The sequence below is a fragment of the Lytechinus variegatus genome, chromosome 14 (genome assembly GCF_018143015.1).
Source record: "Lytechinus variegatus isolate NC3 chromosome 14, Lvar_3.0, whole genome shotgun sequence".
Classification (NCBI taxonomy): Eukaryota; Metazoa; Echinodermata; class Echinoidea; order Temnopleuroida; family Toxopneustidae; genus Lytechinus; species Lytechinus variegatus.
This window is the reverse complement of record NC_054753.1, coordinates 28,081,985-28,102,398: the sequence shown is the minus strand read 5'-3', so window position 1 is coordinate 28,102,398 and position 20,414 is coordinate 28,081,985. Positions and strand designations below refer to the sequence as shown.

Here is a 20,414-nt window from a genome sequence, read left to right as displayed (position 1 = left end):
GATATTGATGGCACAGTTAAAGTGAATCTGTATCGCTCATATCGTCATAGCAACGTGAATGCGTCCATAGTAACGTGGCTGTTTGACCAAGGACCATACATATGAAGTAAAATATTGCAATATTTGTTCCTATTAAAAATATCAACGTAATTACAATTACTCGTCTCAGACTCTCAAGTATGGGCATGCTGCGAGGCTCTATATCATTATAAAATGAAAAAAATATATATTATCGTCGATTTCTTAAAACAAAGAAGTTTGCCTTGCAATCTCATAGTTGATATTGGCATGGTATCTCTTCAGACCTATATTTAATTTCGCAATGTGTAAATGAAATTGTATGGCCGGAAGTCCATTACATCTTTCACAGCATTATATTACATGTCGGTAAGGTTACATTTTTTTTTAATCGATGTTGTTCTGTTGACGAAAACGTTGAATGACACTGCGTTTGCTTCTTAGATTTCATCATGTCGCTATGACAACTCTCTCTCCTCCTATTCCCCCTCCCTCTTTCTCCCCGGCCCCTCTCTCTCTCTCTCTCTCCCTCTCTCTCTCACCCTCTCTTTCTTTCTTTCTTTCTTTCTCCCCTTTCTCTTGCTCTTTCACTTTCCTGTTCTCTGTCTCTTTCCATTTCTCTGTATCTGGCTTGTCACAGACAGAACTTTGGGTGTATATTCTTTACTGTAGACCTGTTACCGGTGTCAAGTATGAGTCTGTGCTTGCAGAGTAGTGAAGATATATCTTGATTTCATAGTTAAATTGTATATTCTCCACCACTACAATGAATGTATGGCAAGAGTGAGGTGCGCGGTGGTGGAAATCATAAAGATGATGATGATGAGTAGGAGGAAGAGAAGATGTTGATTATGATGGTGGTGACGGTGATGATGTTGATGATGATGGTGATGATGATGACGATGATAATAATGGTGACGACGATGGTGATGACGATGATGGCAGTGGTGGTGGTGGCGGCGGCTTTGGTGACGGGTATGATGCAGAATGTTACGTCAAAATCTAATCACAGAATTTATATATTTTCATTCTTATAACATGTATAAGGTCGAAATTCTCTCTCACTCGCGATTAAAAAAAATTGCCCATGGGACCCTTTTTTGCCCCCCTTTTTTTGCTTTTGCTCACTATATCACTGTGTTGGCGTATACACTGCAAAAACTCTGGTGTTGATTTAACACCGGCCCGGAATCTATATATGTCCAGAACAGAGAGTGTTAAACAACACCAGTTTCGTTTTGGTGTAACACCAGATAGGTGTTTATATACAGCACCAATTAGTATTAAAACAGCATCGGTTTGATTCCAAACTGCTGTTGTTTCAATACAATACTTCTCTGGTGTATAGATTCCGGGCTGGTGTTAAATAAACACCGGAATTTTTGCAGTGTATCGGTGGTGACGATTGGGATTGAGACAATGGTGAGGCTGAATGTTGACGACAGTTCACCCTGACAAAAGTTTATCATAAAAATAGCAGAAAAAATAATAAAAAATATTATCGAAGGTTTGAGAAAAATTCATTAAATAATTAAAAAGTTATTAGAATTTCAATTATTTGATTTGTGACGTCATATGCACGCAGCATTCCTACATAGCGAATGGTAAAAAAAAATCAGTGAAATGTCATTTTCTCAGAAAATTGAAAATGGTTTTCACTGTACCTTTTGTATATCAATAGACAAATCATTTCACACCCGATAATGAATAGAAAACAAAATTAAGTCATCAGGAACCATACAAAATTTGAAATTCATGCTTTTTATGTTACAGAACACATTGGGCAGCTGCTCTTTTATGACGTCACAAATCCAAAACTTTGAACTCTAATAACTTTTTTATATACTCTATAACGGATATTCCTCAAACCTTCACCAATATTTTTTACTATTTTTTTCTGCTATTTTCACAACAAAGTTTTCTTCAGGGTGAACTTTCCCTTTAAAACCTTTTTTAAGGCTTCTGCTTAATCAATGTGGGGGGACAGAAAAATTGTTTTAAACATCCTATACTCATCCCGTAGATGATCCATGATCATACTATCATGAAGTAGACTCATTATGTAACTTTTGTAGAAAATTTTACCCCCAAAAAGAGTGCCTTTGTAGTACATCTCGGGTACATCTAAATATCAAGGACGTAGCTGAATACTGGGGCTGAATCTGTAATAATTCAAATCGACACGACAGATTAGTATTATAATTAACTTTCTTAGTTTGCGGCCACGTATGCTGATCGAATTCATTTACAATAAATAAACTTTACAGCTTATTTCGGAGGTTCAGAATGACAAAGAATATTGTGTAATACCTCCTCTATACAGGCAATGTAATCAGAGGACATGAATAAAACGATCAATAGAACCGCCTATTAACCTGCCCATTTCGAAAGAATTTGCTCTGGCTATTGTTCAAAGGGACTGGTGGCTTTAGGGTCAATGGCTAAAACAGATCGATAACAATAAGGACTTGATTAAATAGATGAGCCTACTTTTCCTTTTTGTTTCGTCACCCTACGAGCGAACGACCCGAATGGTGAATGTGAGTCGTATTTGCTGACTTATGAAGATCTGACGTCACGTCGACCACGAGCAAATCGCTAATTACCGCTAAGACTGGACGCTGTCACCTCATAAAGTGTGTCGGGTCTCGTACACACAGAGGCAAATCGAGTCACCTGTATCTGGGGCAAACAATCATTGTCGTCAACGAGTCATGCACGCACTGATCACCTGCGAGGCCTTATCTTGGTTCCATAAACGGCTTATTATATCGAAAGAGAGTGCGCGCGCTGCCGAGATGATCTACTCCTTACAATGAATGACCATCTTGACCAGTCGTCTTTAGTATTGACCACTCGAGCATTTTTCCTCCCAGGTACTACTGACAGAAGTACGTACAGGAGACGCTGTCCTCATGACTGACTTTAATTATGTGGAATTAATTCCTTATCAAAGAGCAATCAGGGATTCTCACATACTCATCGCGTCTATTTTCGTTCTATAACCGCTGTCAATCGACAACTATAGAATATATTCGTTTCTGAGACCCAATTTATTTCATTCGTCGAGGGATGACTTTACATGTTCCCACATCGGAGGTAGTAGACATAGGTCCTACAACATCAGTATTCTAATCTGAATTTACCATCAGGCAAACAATAATCGTACTGAATAGTATTCCCTGGGGAACACCGTAAGGAGGCAGTCCCATCGCAATTGCATCTAGACTGTCGAACATTCACTTTCATCTGAGATGCTTTGCTTCACGAGAAGAACATCCGATCCCCTTCCTCTCGTGCGACCAAAGTCACTGACCCCAATGCAGCAGATTTCCTTGATCGGGTGGTCTCTCTTCCGACCTGCCCTTGTCATCTTGTCTTGCTTCTGGATCGGGTACCTGACCGCCATCGTAGGGCCGATGCTCAATGCAAAACACACGGCAACCATCCAGCATCGCGTCAGCCGCTTCGCCGACTACCTCTCCCTGCCGACCAACGTATTCGACAACGGCAACCCCATCCTCCGGAGGTCCATCTCGTCGCCGCCCAGTGACGACCCTGGACGATTCCGCTACGTGCTGATTCCTCTCACAAGCGTCCACACCATGCCCTACCACAAGAAACGGTTCGAGGTCTGTATGCAAAGTCTCCTGGAGAAGTCATCGATCCCCTTGTATTTCTTCTTCGTGGTTGACGAACCTAGTAGGCTGTACCTGGAAGAAAAGATGAGGCTATTCAGGAGGAACTTCATGTCGAAAGTAGAGATAGAGGTAAGTCGTCATACTTTTAACCACAAATTAGGTGACGATCACAAATATATCCCCAATCAACTCAATTATTCATCATTATCCATCCTTTTTTTAATGTTCCATGACATTTGCTCCGGCTGGGCGTTGTGGCGTGCGCCTGTAATCCAAGCTTTGGGGAAGTTACAAATTGATGCAGAGGTTCGAGCCCTGGTCACGTCTTTCGGATGGTGACGTTAAAGGTCGGTCTCAGACGTAAATAATCATATCTGATTGATACACGTCTGACAAAACTCAAATACACACACACACGCTCCGGCTGCAATTGCTCCGATGGATATTCTGTACGTTAAGCAAAACTTGTAACCTAACCTCCATAACTAAATAAACCCTATTTACATCCTTTGTATTATTCTGAATAAAAACGCTATTATAATCATAACTCTAACCCTATGTCTTCTGAGATATTAAAACAGGAACAAATGTCGTGTCACCGAATTGGAATTATAGAACATCGCCAGTGATTCGGACATTTACTATGATTTCCTCAAATTTGACCGGCCATGCTGGGTGCGAACGTGATCATCAATAAGTTTGTTGAGCACCATATACATGTACATGCTAAATAGAAACATGGTGCTTGATACTTGATGCGATAATTCTTCTCGCAGCTCCAAAAAGCTCAACTGGAATGAAAATGATGATACTATTTTATTAGTTCATGCTTATTAACTCTTGACACACTAAATTAACTTTGGGGAGAATAATGATGACCATTGTTTCCATGTTATTTTCTTGGAATCAAGATTACCATTTTGAACAATTGATACTGATTACTGTTTTAAATACGTAGATATTGTCCAATTTTGCCATTTATTAGCTTCTCTAATGTGAAGTTAGGGGAGAAAACTAATTATTACGATTGTTGAATTTAATTGTACGAATGTGCAAAATTGCAACATGGGCTCCGTAACACAAAGATTAGCGAATAATCGCTAAATGAATTGACCAACCACGGTCAATGTTACACGCACATCTGTCTCAAATACTGACAAGGAACCAATCAGAAGTATTCTTTCATATTTGCGATTCATCGCAAACCTCTGTGTTACGGAGAACGGATCACAAAGGGTTAATAAAAGAATAATTCAACGATGAAGCAGTGGAGAGTGAGATAGAGAGGAATTAGCATTGTTTAAAATATCAATAATATAATACACAGATCAGTGATTTTTTTTTACAATAGTGTTTACTGTAATGTATAAATTTTCAAAAGTCTAAACAGTCCTGTTTCATTGTTCAATATTTTGTTTTAAACTGTTGTTTGTTTGTAGTTTTATTTATACAGGGTAGCATTGTCAGTTTCAGAACTGCTTTCCACAGTGGCCCTGTCCGCATAACATACACTTTGTTATAATTGACATCATTGAATCAGTAATATTTACATAATAAATAGAATAATCACATATTCACATATATACTTATCCATATAAAATATGGCACCCAAAAGAATTGAAAAAAACTAACGAACAAAAAATATCAATTACTAGTAAAATCTAAAAAATGAATCAATTGATTTCAAAATAAAAGAAAGCTCTCAAAAACAAACACCAAACGATTTTGAAAAAAAGTAGGAATAGCCATATGAAGTTCGTCCTAATCCAATAATTAAAATTAATATCAATATCACACATTCTTGTTAAATCAGGCTTTAAAATGACTATTTTCTTTCACAATTTATGTTTGGATTGTTTCATATATTTTTATTGTTTCCTACACTGTAAACAACTACTTTAAAGTTCATATAGTAAAGAGAGTTAAATACAAGTTTTAAACGGCGTTTTACTGTGAGAGGGGAGCATGGATTGATTTTTTACACTTAACGGGGGGGGGGGGGTATTCAGTATAGTTCGTTATGAGACGTTTAGGGGGCGGGGGCTGATCTGAAATGAGGAATGCCATATAACAAGTCTCCCAATTGAGTTTACGTGAGTTAGAAGCCACATATGCCAAGTGTAAGTTATAAGACTATTCAGATATTCAAACGGGCGTTAATTTCAAGTTGATGTTGTCGGTTGTTATGAAATCCTCTACCCGTCTTTTTTCAACCGGTGATAAAGATGAATATTGCGGGTATTCTTGACTTATGTCTGTTTTATAAAGAGATTAAATTTCGACTTTTTCATCTTAAACCTTGCTTGAAACAAACAAGAAATTAATATTCTGTATAAATTGAAAGATATGAAATTAATCATTAATGGACGTCATCGCTGCTGAACATTTGTGTTTAAGTATATACACCAAAAGAGGATTTTTTAAACTATGTTTAATAAAAAGATAAATATACAACCTTTTCTGGCATACCTTGTTGAAACTAAATGTTAAATATCATGACAATTGGTCAACTAAAGATAAAATGAACACGTGGTGCAATTTTTCATGTAAATATAAGATTTGGTAATAAATTCAATTCAAAATCTTGAAACAGACAAAATATTTACTATTTGTAAATATGAAATCCCTATGATAAACTCAGTTGTTTCGCTCTCTCGCCTTCGAGTTTTCTTCTGTTGTTGTTGCTGAAAATTGTTATCAGTAATTGCCCCCCCCCCACCCGTGAAAAAAATAATCTTCGCATGGTCATTAGGTCATTACAAAGCCCCTGCTATACGGTTTTCAGGCTTTTTTATAGTCATTTTCATTTTTTTCATTATTATTATTTTACATAATTCCTTTACTTCGGTTAAGGCGAGTTATAAGACATTGGAACGTGTTCAAATAGCTTGTGGGAACGGATTAAAGCTGGGGGATGAGTTGTTAGTCGTGGGAACAAGTTTGGAAAATAATGATAATAAAAACATGTCATGACACATCAGGGGCTCTGCATACGTTACAAATAACCAAATAAAGAAATCACTGTCGATTCCCTGGCTAGTATACAGGCAATAATGTTACATCCGTCATATGAATATATCGGTTAAAGTTCTTTGGTTAAAACTTACCGAAGGGAGCACTAAATATGCATTCAACCGAATAACTGATCAATACTATGTCAACACTCATCGAATCACGGTTCAGTCTACAACAATGAGTTTATACTTTACATGTATGTCGTGACATTGTAAACCAACCATGCAGGCGACCGCACACCTTACGAGTGGTCTGCGACCCGATTTCAGAATAAAATGTTGTAGAATTTGATGCTAATATTTGATTTGATTTGATTGTTTACTTCTGCAATTACATCATTCGTATATAATACATTTCCATAACATAACAAACATAGTATATTGAGAACTTTTTTTGGCATGAATCATAACTAAGTGTACTAAAATTATCATTACAAACAAAACTGATCTCATACCGAATTAGTTAACATTTACAATTTGCAGGAGGATTGTCATCATAAGCAGATTGCTTGAAAAAGTGACAACCCCAGGTTAAAACTCATTGATTCATATAATACATTAATACAGCAGAATCGATATACATATAATCGATGATATTGAGACTTGTTCAAATTCATCTTACGAATACCTATGTTCAAATCTGTGACTATGCTATGATCCTCCTTGGAATAAAAGCAAATGTAATATCTAGTTAAAATTAATTGAAAGAATACTAATGTAACCATTTTGAAAGATTACAAGCCTTTGTTTTGGATTAAAGGTCAAATTAGTTTCAAATCGTAGCCAATTGTACGACTGCTATGACGTCATTAAGACTAGATATTAAATTTGCTTTTATTCTAAGAAGGATGATATAGCATAGTCACAGATTTAAACATAAATATTCGTATTATGATTTAGAACAATAAACAGTAAGATATTCCATGTTTGGGTATATAAAATCAAAATCTACTAGGTTCTTTTCCAAAATCGGGTCGCAGACCAATCGTTAAAGATAATGATTAAAATGATTAAAATTCATTCAGTTTGGGATGTATAGTAATATTGTCACGGATTCACTTTGACGGCAGTTGATCTGATATTCTAAAACCCATAGTCATTGTTTAGTTAAACCTTGGTTAACTAAGACCACACTTTTGTACACTGTAAAAACTATGGTGTTAATAGAGGACCACATCCTTAGGTGTTAAAATAACACCCTAGAGATTGAACATAACAAAGAGTGTAAATGTATAATAACCATAGGTGTTGTAATAACACCTATAGGCATGATAGGTGTCAAAATAACATCACCAATTTAACACCGGTGTAAAATAACTGGTGTGGTCCTCTTTGTAAACTGGTTAACACCACAGTTTTTGCTGTGTAGAATGCCAATTCAGTTATTCTTACCCCGATGAAAAAAGTTGTTAAAACATTTAATGAGATGCGATATACGTTAGAGGATATGAAAATACAAAAATATGAATTTCAATGAATTGATAATAATGGATGCATTATCATTTCCACGAATATTAAAAGAAATATTTTATGAAGCACAGCATTCCATAATATGGTTCAAAATTCTTCCACGGTTACTCACGTTACATTTGGAGACACCTTGACTCACACTTAGAGCTGTAACTCCATTATTATTGATAGGAACTAAACAATTCCTTATCACAACTAAGTACACAGTCTGACTATCCTTTGTATAAAAACAAAACTTGGGAAATTCTATTATGCTCCTGGCAAATCTTTGGAATGTGTCGGTTACTCACGTTCCATGATTTGGACATGCATAAAATTAAAAGTCGACATAAGTGAAAAGTCTCATCATACAAGGCTTTTATGAAAGTTGATTATACCAATTTCAAAGAAGTATATTGGGGAGACAAACTTTGTATAGAATTAAAAAGATAAAGAACACATGGTTTTTACTTGGGGTGCAGATAATATGGTTACTCACGTTACATTTTGTCCATGTATGGTTAACAACACACATGTCATTAAAAATTCAATAATGTGTGTAAAATTCATTGCTTGGAACATCAAAAAGAGATTTTATACCAAAAATTGGAACAATTGGAGCTTTATTAGGGAGTAGGAGGGGAAAGTATGATTTCGTTTACTAATTATGCATAAATTAGCATAATCGCTTAATACCAATTTGCATGAAATAAATTACTGTATATTATTGTAGATTATGTGCAAGACAACCTGCACGCAAATTTTCGGCGTGATCGTGCGGCCAATGGCCGAGATCTCAAGGGGGGCCTGGGAGCCCCCCCCCCCTCCCTCCCCCCCCCCCGGGCCATATCAACTCCCAAAATACCCCGGCCTAGATAGGGTGACAGGTAAGGGCATTCAATGTGTTCTTCGAACACACTTTAAAGTTTGGTTAATCAAAACCAAGTCTTACTAATGCACTCTCGCATTGTGAATATACTTCTACTAATATTCAATTTTTTGTGTGATTGTATGACCACTGATATTTTGAGGAACAAGAGTCGCATCAAAGAGATGTACCCTCATTTTGCTTTTAATTGATAAAAAATAACTTCACAACTCACCATGAGACTTAAAACTTGACATCCCACAGAAAATGTTACCGAACTGAATAATTTTTACTGGTTACTCACATTACATGATGGTTACTCCCGTTACAAAGTTATTCACGTTACAATTTTTCTTCATCATTTTTATAAAAAAATTGTACTTTTTAATGATTTTGATAGTCATCACTGTGTCAAAGATTGTTTGAAGGAAGATAATTTAAAATCCCACCAATTAACTGTGAAGAATTTTTCTTTCAGAAAACAAAGTCAGTTTTTTCGGTTACTCACGTTACATCACCTGAGCAGGTTGCAATATTCATTTTTGAATGAGAACTACAAATTTACTTGAAAAGCGGTTGTGTATTTTAAGTAATTTGACTCTTCTAAACTTCAGAAATATATAAAGTGGTATGTTGTTGCAATAACAAAATGGTAAAAAGGCATATTTCATTTTTCACTATTTTTCTTGTATTTTGGTACACAATGGAAGACACAACTTTTGACCATTTTTTCCAAAGTATACATATGAAAATAAACTTTTTATTTCTTGTTCCTGAAACTATCATGTATGAAGGACTTAAAGTATTAAAAAATTCGAGAAAATATTGAATTTGAATTTTTAAGCTCATGTACACCAACCTGTGGAATTGCCCTTTACACTATATGGACAAACTCAAGTTTAATTATCAGAGCACCGCCCTTTTGCTCTTTTATCAATGTAGTCTAATTTTGTCGTTTATGCAGTCACATTTTCCTATATATACGGCGGTCGTACGGCGATTAGAAAACGGCCGTTTTAATTCAATTTTGATTAAATCACCTATACGTGGTTGGTAGGCCTATACATACACACAAACGCACCCTCACACACAAAAGAAACGTTAAAACGGTTTCTTTCGACTCGCCGTACGGCCGCCGTAGGGAAAATGTGACAGCGCCTTAACTTTTCAAGCACAGTGTGATTCACACATGGACACATTGGCCCGTATTCTGAAGTCGGGTTTAACTTAGACTCAGGTTTAAAGTTGTGGTTTAAGTATGGACAGCCAATTGTTACATAAATCACTAACAGTAGAGAGATATCATCTATCAGCTCATTTTGCTCTCAAATCATTCATAATTGTCTAGGAAGTATAAATAGATGATTGTCTTCACCATCGATGAATCAGAAAAGAGCACAGTAAACATAAGAAACATACAACTTAATAAAAATTTTGACACTTTTGGCTTCCCATAATTTTAGCACAGAGTTAGACCATGGTCTAAGTTAAACCTGATTTCAGAATACGGGCCATTGAAAGCTATTGTGTCCTTCGGTTGAACTAATGAGGGTGTCATAACCAAGTATTAATTTATTGATTCAAGGAAAGGCAATATTGTCGAGCTACTACTGGGTATAGATAAAGTTTGATGATGTTTATGGATATCCTTTCCTACTGACAAGGTGACCACACAGCAAAAACTGCGGTGTTAACCGGTGTACAAGAGGACCACACCAGTTATTTTACACCGGTGTTAAATTGGTTTTGTTAGTTTTACACCTATAGGTGTTATTACAACACCTTTGGTTGTTACATTTACACTCTTTGATGTTATGTTCAATCTTTAGGGTGTAATTTTAACACCTCATGGTGTGGTCCTCTATTAAGACCAATTGGTGTCAGTTTAAACACCACAGTTTTTACAGTGCAGGGGCCAGTAACACAAATATTAGCAACTAATCGCTAATGTGAAAGAACGATTCTGATTGGTTCGTATTCAGTCTATTGAGCAAATGCGCATGCAGCGATGATCCTGATAGGCCAGTTAATTCGTGTGTAATCGCTAACCTATAAGCTTCGTGCCACAGGGCCCATGCAGTGGCATGTTGCATAAGCGTACTAAAAAAATTAAACGCAACTTGATTTTGCAACCACTATATACGCAGACGTTTTTCGGAACGTAGAGAATGTATTGTCAAAACCCCTTCATGGCAAAGCAGTCTTGGTCAAAAAATCGGTGGATCAAAACAGCAGTGTCCTACGAGACTCTGAAAAAACGACATATTAGCAGTTTTTTGTCCGCTCCGAAATTTAAATACGACGATCTTCTGCCCAGGGGGCCGTCTCATAAAGCTGTTCGTAAGTTAAGAGCGACTTTAAGAACGACTGGTGATCTTTTCTTACGCGCTTAATCGCCAATGAATATACAATTTTCCACAAGAAAGGATCACCAGTCATTCTTAGAGTCGCTCTTAACTTACGAACAGCTTTATGAAACGCCCACCTGGTTCACCAATTTTCGACAAAGACCTCTCAGCTGCTCTTTGTGATTATGACAGGCCTATGTTGAAGAGTCTGTCCACGTTGCGAAAACTTGCTTATATCCTACCTCCAACTTTGTTTGAATCAAGTCGGATGCGTATATAATTGCATATTTTCCACAGGATATTTCCATGTCGGGCAAAAATCAGGGGACCATTTATAGGCCTATATACCGCCTATTGTTATGTTGGAAATGCATAGCTCGACAATCTATCGGAAAGTCTAGAATAATCGATTCCTCACTATCGCACCTTCACCAATCAAAATTTATTACGTTTGGAATGGATAAATATTATGTAACACTCTTAAACTTTCACGACTTTTACGACGCATCCTAAAGCATGACAAATACCAGTCTTTTCAATTAAGTATCCATCGGCTCAATTTACTCAAGAAGTATTGCTGGTTAGACGATGAAACAGAAGGTATAAAAATGCCTTTAATATACGCCGCTGATTACGTAACAATGACACAGGAAATTATGATTTCAGCGAAGGCTAAAAGAATATACCCACATATTTTGCTCCTTAGGTTTATGATTTGATTAAAGATACTCTTAATTTCAAAGCTTTGTATTATAAATTGTCTACAAAAACTTTCTGTGCTATCACATGTGAATTGCTTTATCAATGAAATTAATTTGTATTAAACTTTATTTTCTGTTGGAATCATATCGAATTTGAATGTGAATTTGAAGAGAGATGTAAGATTTGAGGAAGAGTCTATTTCATCTTGCGCAACATGAATCCCAAAGGTGGAGCGTTGTGGCCCAGTGGATAAGTCTTCTGACTTTGAAACAGAGGGTCGTGGGTTCGAATCCCAGCCATGGCGTAATTTCCTTCAGCAAGAAATTTATCCACATTGTGCTGCACTCGACCCAGGTGAGGTGAATGGGTACCCGGCAGGATTAATTCCTTGAATGCATGAGCGCTGAGAGGCAGCTCGAGCTAAAGCCGGGGTAATAATAATAACAACGCGCCTCGGAATAGAATATTTCTAGATAGATGGCGCTATATAAATGCCTATTATTATTATTATTATTAAAGTCACTAAATAGGATTATTTTTACCGAGATTCCAAATTTTATTACTTAATATATGGAAAGAGAGAAATTATTTTTGTTTGTTTTTATTATTCATTTGGGTATTGCTATAATCACCCCAGCCTGTGTTTCCTTATCATTTATTTCTTTCCGACTGAAAATCGGTAATAAAATGTCGACAATTAATGAAATAACACTTTGGCAAATTAAAGGGGAATCCAGCCTTGGCCATAAAATGTTGTGTTGGGAAGGAGAAAAATATATTAAACAGAATGGTGAAAGTTTTAAAGAAATTGGACAAGCAATAAGAAAGTTATAGCTTCTTTAAAATTGAGATCACTAATACTACGTAGATTTCAAATTGGCAACTGGGTAAGTAAATTATGACAAGGGCAAGGACAACTTTCCCATAGGCCATGTACTTTATTATCAGGGATTTGTGGTTTTCTCCTAAGTACCCATTCCCCTGGGGCAGTAATCTAAATATAACCCATGTAGTATATTGTTTTATGTCCTCTTGAAAGAAAAATATAGTTTGAAATAAAACTTTTGGGAAAAATGACATTTTAGCCATAATATGTATTGGAGTACATGGAAGAGTAGTCCTTGCCTTACATCACTATGACATCCCATATGCGGCCAATTTGAAATCTCAATGGGTATACTGATTACCAATATTTACAACTTTTAAAAATTCATATCTTTCTTTTTGGTTGTCCAATATTGTTCAAACTTTCACCTATCAACTTGTCTGATTTTTCTTTTCCTTATAAAAACAAGTTTTTATTTGGGTTGGATTCCCCTTTAACCAATGTAAATTCATTAGGTCTGCATGCTTATAAGAAATAATGCTTGTGAAGCCAGCTCGTTTTGTCTCCTCATTTACTTGTATAGGAAATTAATGAACAGAAATATAGCAATGAAACGCATAAATCTACGTTCCATCATTTCAAAGGGTTAATATAGACAACGCAAAGTTAAGCTGGACGAAAACAAAGTTCTGAATTCATTCCAACATTTGAATGATAAAAGCACTCTATTATTATGGCGGTATATATTTGTAATGTTGTAGTGGCAAGGTATAGCATTATTTTGATTGCGTAATATTAGGCGAGTGTTACTAATTAGCGCCACAGTAAAAGAAGCTCCGATATAATATATATTTATTCACCCTTTCTTACTGGTAGAAAGGATGAACAACTAAAGATGCGAACAACTAAAGATGCCCAAACTATGACATATGGGAATAACAACATCGAAGTAATTTGAATAAAGCAATTACATGATAGCTCTAGTACCCCTAGGTTTACTGTCATTATGGACCATGGGTAAAAACTGTAGGTAGGGTATTTGGCCACTAGCGTACATGTACCTCACAACTCAAGCAAGGGACGTACCCCTGCCCCCTGACGAGTCACAACTGATCCCTGAGGAGCCTCAAGTGGCCCCCTCTTTTGAACTTGTAGACATTTTTTTTTCTTGTCAATTTTTTTTTCTGGTACGAAATCCTTTATTTGTCGTAGAAGACCTTTTTTTTTGCTTGTCAATTTTTTTGGCGGACGAATCCCCCCCCCTTTGGAAAATATGGGTACGCCACTGGGTTTTGCAGAGCTCAGAGACCCCAAAAGAACCAAGAATAAGAATTTACCTCCTTATTAACACTTATTTCTTTACCAGAATTACTAATTAAAAAGGACAAAAAGTTAAAGTATAAGAATCTGACATTCTGGTCAGAATCTTACCGAAATGAATAGTCTACTTAAAAGCGAGATGGCATTGCAGACAGATATGAAGAGAGATAATTGATCCTTTGTGTGCTTGTGGGGGGGGGGTGACTGAGAGAGAGAGAGAGAGGAGATGTTTGACATGTTGATAGGAACAAGGAGGTAAAATCAAAGGAGAGATATGACAAAGAGAGTGATTAATTTGGAGTTACTGGACAATGTCATTAAAGCTAATCAGTAGTAAAATGGCTTCTCCTCAGCTTCTGAAAATCTCACTTAACAGAAAGCTAAGCTAATAATAAAATCAAGGCACTTGAAAAGGGAAATCTAATCAAACTAAAGCTAAATGTTTATTCTTGGTTTTACAGTATCTTGATTGTTTCAGAATATGTGCATCCACTATGGATCATCATATGACTGAGTTATTTCGGTAATCTGAATTATGGACGTTTTATTTTGTAGCTATATTCATGTATTCACAAAACGAGGACCGTTTCATAAAGCTGTTCGTAAGTAAAGAGCGAATTCAAGAACGACTGGTGATCCTTTCTTGCGCTAAACCGTCGCCAGTGAATCATAGAGATGTATACTTATAACGCCTAATTAGTATACATTTCTATGCAATGAATATACAATTTACCACGAGAAAGGATCACCAGTCGTTCTTAAAGTGGCTCTTAACTTACGAACAGCTTTATGAAACACCCACCTGATATGTTAAATCGACAACTGAAAGGTTAGAGGAGTGATAGCCTTTTTTGTATTCTATATTCAACCTTGCATAAAAGCTGAATCCAACCATTGTAATGATGGGTTAAATTATTCAACTTGGTCATGCTACATGTAGAAAAGATTGTCACTCCTCCAACTTTCCAACTGTTGATTTAACACTTTACTTTTTAGAGTGTGTTATTTTCTTTAAATGTTGTTAAGATCACGGTGTTTGCCGAAAAGTAAACAATTTTAAAATAGAGTGAGGAGGACTTTTTTCTCGTCTTCTTTTTCTCCTCCTCCTCCTCCTCCTTCTTCTTCTTCATCATCTTCTTCTTCTCCTCCTTCTCCTTCTTTTTCTATCATTATTTCAATTGACACGGACCAAATTGGAAGTCAGTGTCTCAACTGTTCGGGCTTTTCAACCATGTTTAAATAAAATCAGTTGTATCGTATCTTACATCTGCCTTAAAATATAAGGAACACATTCTTTGTACCTTCATGGGGGTGAAAACCTATTTTGCAGGAATGCATCCAAATTATGTTTTCTATCTTCACGTCGAAAGCTTCACAGGAGAAAGCAAACATCATTGCCTCGGATTCCTTCAAGGGCGACGAAGTGTACATAGGCCTGCATCTGTATTATTTACCCTCAGGCCAGCAATTTTAAGCATTCATTGAAATTCAGATCAAGAATAGATGAAACCCAAATGGTACAATAACATTTTTTCTTTAAATTCTTATTCTTTTTATTCAAGTGTTGGCTTTTTGTGAAGAACCCTCGGACATCGGACAAAATGGCTAATGACATCTTTGGAAGGAGTAGATAAGATTGATATTGTCTCTATGTATACCTGGCGAGAAAACCGTATAGAGGCCGATTGATTGTTAGGGCAGTATTACAAGTACTAATCTCCATGCTTTTTGGCATCTTTAATGAATAGGACCTGTTTCTTCTGGGTAAATATTTTCGATGGGTAGCCTTATTGAAGTGGGATTTCAGTATGCAGCTTCTGTTTGGGGAACGGGCCCGGAAATACTAGAAAAGGATTAGAACTCCCACACACTACTGTTGTTATTTTATTTGTCAGACGCGATTCATGTCTCTTAATTTATAATTATTACCAGGTCCCCCCCCCCTTGTCCTTGCCTCCCTGGCATGTAGATGACATGGAAACATGGGTTCATTCTTAATCATTTTTCGATCTTTTTTTCTTCACCGAATTGGATGATGAACACTGCCGATTTTTAAACTGACCTTGTTGGTCTATACGATATAGATTTGTGATTAATTCCAGAATAGACAGATTAAATTCAGGTTACCGTTAAAGCTCTTTTGAATTTCAAAGAATTCTGTTTCCATCTTCATCCAGGATTACTTTTTTTCAAAATTACATAGGCCTATAATCCGGTCTAATTTTTCGTTTGGAAGGTCTTGATGATTGAACGATTCGTAGATGTTGGTTTAATTGTAAATGTATTAGTTGCTTACCCTCACTCGGCTCAGCAAATAAAGTGTCTAATCTTCCTTTTTAATAAATCGTGTTCTTCAGTTTTTTCCTGTTTCTTTATCAAATCACTTAATTATTGAAAGGCCACAACAACTAAAATCCATCTGTTTTTTTTTTTATTATCATTCTACAATTATTATTGTTGGCTTACCATTCCTTGATAAATTAGACCATGCTTTGATGATTTCGATATTATAAAAATTTATCAAAGAAAGAGTATCTTGACATCAACCATATAGCAAAATGTGATAAACAAGTTGGTTCATGAATTCGAATGAGGATCCCTTTTTTCTAGGTGCCATGTCGGAATCATGATAATATAAATAAAAATAAATGTACCTCGTAATATTATCCTCAATTAAAGTTCAAGTCCACCTCAGAAAAATGTTGATTTGAATCAATAGAGAAAAATCAGACAAGCACAATGCTGAAAATTTCATCAAAATCGGATGTAAAATAAGAAAGTTATGACATTTCAAAGTTTCGCTTATTCTCAACAAAATAGTTATACGAACGAGCCAGTTACATCCAAATGAGAGAGTCGATGATGTCACTCACTCACTATTTCTTTTGTTTTTTATTGTTTGAATTATACAATATTTCAATTTTTACGAATTTGACAATTAGGACCTCCTTGCCTGAAGCACAAAATATTAAAATAATGGAATTCCACGTGTTTAGGGAGGAATGAAACTTCATTTTACATGACAATGACGAGAAAATCAAAATATTTCATATTTCATATAATAAAATACAAAAGAAATAGGGAGTGAGTGATGTCATCAACTCTTTCATTTGGATGTAACTGGCTCGTTCATATAACTATTTTGTTGAAAATAAGCGAAACTTTAAAATGCCATAACTTTCTTATTTTACATCCGATTTTGATGAAATTTTCAGTGTTATGCTAGTTGAATTTTTCTCTTTTTATTCAAATCAAGTTTTTGTTGGGGTGGACTTGTCCTTTAAAAAGGAGGGGTAAAGTAATACACGACCATGCAAGGCATCTATTTTTATACATTTCCATATCCATGCATTCCTTTCACTTTTCTCTAATTCCACCCCCCCCCCCCCCATATTCCTCTCTCTCTCTTTGCATTTCCTTCAAAGAAAAAAGTCATTGGGGACGGTCCCAACCTTGCCTGCCCTCCTATATCGACGACCTTGACAAGGATTGTAGGTCAACTACGTAGCATTTCAAATCCAGATCGAAATAATTCATATTTTTATATTTGTTAGTTTAAGGGGTTGATACTCCGAATAAAAACTCGCTATAGAATTCAGATATCAGCCATTGATCCCATGACAATGATTATGCAGATATGGCAGTGCTCTTTTTAAAGAATGCAAATCGAAAATGATTGGAGGCTTTTATCTTCTTAAACTTGCAGCTTACATCGAGTCGGGTCGTGGAGCTGTAGCCACGGAAATCAGAACTCTCATGACAATATCACACATTATTTAAGGAAGATAATTTCGACCATTTGGAAAGTATACCCAGTAAAAATATGAATAGTGAGAAAACATTAAGCCCGTACTTTGTAAAATTCGTCTTGCAAATACACGAAGGTTGCGAAATGCAGGAAAGGGCTGTTTTAATGATAATGATCGCGGCTTGGTTATCCTTTTCTCGAGGAATTGACATGTAGAATTTGATAAAAATCCACTAACAACACATGAATTATTCTTCAGTTTCTTCAGACTGTTTTCAAAATTGCGATGATCATGATATTAATATTTCTTTTCATTTTCCCTTTTTTTATTCAATGCAGTATACGTTTTTGGACCAGGAGACGGTTGCAAAGAAGCTTGCCCCATCTGTGTCGGTGGTCCAACAAATCGTCAGTGGCAACACCCAGGGCTACTACAACCAATCCATTTTCTTCCTGTCAGTGGCTATTCATCGAGGTATCCTCCCCGACTTCGTCCACCAAATCATCATGATCGACACCGATCTCAAGTTCCTCTCCGACATCAGCGGACTTTTCGCTCATTTCGACAAGTTCGGAGATAGTAACGTCATGGGCATCGCGCATGATCAACAGCCGACATATCGCGATGCGTTCAGCGCGTATCGTGCGCGTTATCCCAACACGCGCGTCGGTTCGCCGGCCCCTAATGGACTACCAGGTTTCAACAGTGGTGTTGTGCTTCTAGATCTTGATCGTATGAGGAGCAGCCAAATCTATAATCGCTATCTCAATCCATTGGTTGCGGAGTTTATCTCCAAGAAATATTTATTCAAGGGAAACTTAGGCGATCAAGACTTTTATTCCCTGATCGGGAATGAAAGAGAAAACTTATTTTACGTTCTGCCCTGTTCGTGGAATAGACACCTTTGTCGAAAACTTTACGATCAATACGCCCCCGTGTTTGATTCTTATTTTAGATGCGATGGTAAGATCCATATATACCATGCCAGCTGCAATTCTACGCTGCCCGTTTGAACAACCAAATAGCTCTTTTTGAAAGTCGATAAAAAGCTATCGACGCTTTTGAAAATAAGCCTTCACTTGTCAATGGAAAGCATATAAGGCTTTTTTTCTGTACATGCTCTTCCATCTTTCAGTGTGCTTTCCGCTTTCCTTTCTTAATTCGCTAGAAACTTTGTCGAATGGAAGAAAATTGGGAGTGTCTTTGAAAGTAGGGACAGATTTTTCTGTGAATTGAGCACAGATCAACTTGAGCTCGGTGCAAATGGGCCTAGTGTTTACCACGCTCCGCTCAATGCGAAGGTTTAGGGTTCGAACCTCTGCCCATCGCCTATTTTGGGACGCATGCATTGCATACTGAACATTTGCCTTCTTCCATCCAAGAGTAAACGGGTGCGCGGTATTATATCGAAGCTATTGCTCAGGGACACGAGAAGGACACTAAATAATATGATGCCATTTCCATGATGATGATTACGACGCTGATGATTAAAATGATCACAATGATGACGATGTAAACGGCGACGATGATGATTATGGTGGCGGCATCGGTGGTGGTTGTGCGTGAGGATGATGGTGATGGTGGTGATGATTGATGATGATGATGATGATGATGATGACGGTGGTGATGGTGATGATGATGCTGATGATGGTGGTGGTCTGGTGAAGATGAGGATGATGATGGTGGTCTGGTGAAGATGAGGATGATGATGTGTATCGTAATAACAATGATATTCATCGTAATGTCGATGATGGTGATGAAACAAGATGACGAAGAAGAAAATTGATGTCAAGAATGGGCACGTCCCTCTTAACCATGCTTACTATCACCACGGCTTCGTTATTCAAGTCTGCAATCAAATTAATCTTTAAACTGACATGATAACAGTATAATAACTATGATTGTGTATGGAACTTTTTAATAGAAGTACAGCTCGGAGGTTTAATTGGTTTCAATAAAAGTAACAAAAAATGGGGAGATATTTTGATGCAGGTTGAAATAAGTCCATCAAAATATGATTTTAAACAAAATATTGTTCAAAATAAGTACTAGTAATTAAAATAGTGCGTTTTAGTATCCTAATGTATTTTTATGTAAAATGTTACTATTTGTCACATCACATGCGAGCGGCTCACCCATTAAGTGACATTTTCTGTGACATTAAGGGCGGAGCTGCTCACATGTGACGTCACAATTTAAATTTTGATAAAACTCATAACCCCGTTCATCCTTAATTTGAGGGACTTTCACCAAACCTTCGTTTACATGAATTTACTTGAATTCTCATTTTCTCATTTTTAACCAACTAACCGTAAGAATGAACGTTAAAAAACGTATAGTATTTCCTTGTCCATGTTATGCATTTATACACTCCGACAACTTATTCAAAATGATGTTCAAAATGAAGTAAATGGAGTACAATTATTCATGTGTAATTATTATTGTTATAATTTTGTATACATATGGTATGAGTCATAGA

General features: G+C 36.5%; 1 protein-coding gene across 1 annotated transcript; it reads left to right on the top strand.

Moving 5' to 3' along the window:
• The first annotated feature begins 2,540 nt into the window (after positions 1 to 2,540).
• LOC121427621 (xyloside xylosyltransferase 1-like) lies at positions 2,541 to 19,560 on the top strand. The gene is made up of 2 exons (XM_041624116.1): positions 2,541 to 3,788; positions 18,274 to 19,560. Exons 1-2 carry the CDS (start codon positions 3,273 to 3,275, stop codon positions 18,946 to 18,948), a joined length of 1,191 nt encoding a protein of 396 aa, XP_041480050.1. The 5' UTR covers positions 2,541 to 3,272; the 3' UTR covers positions 18,949 to 19,560.
• The last annotated feature ends 854 nt before the right edge of the window (positions 19,561 to 20,414 follow it).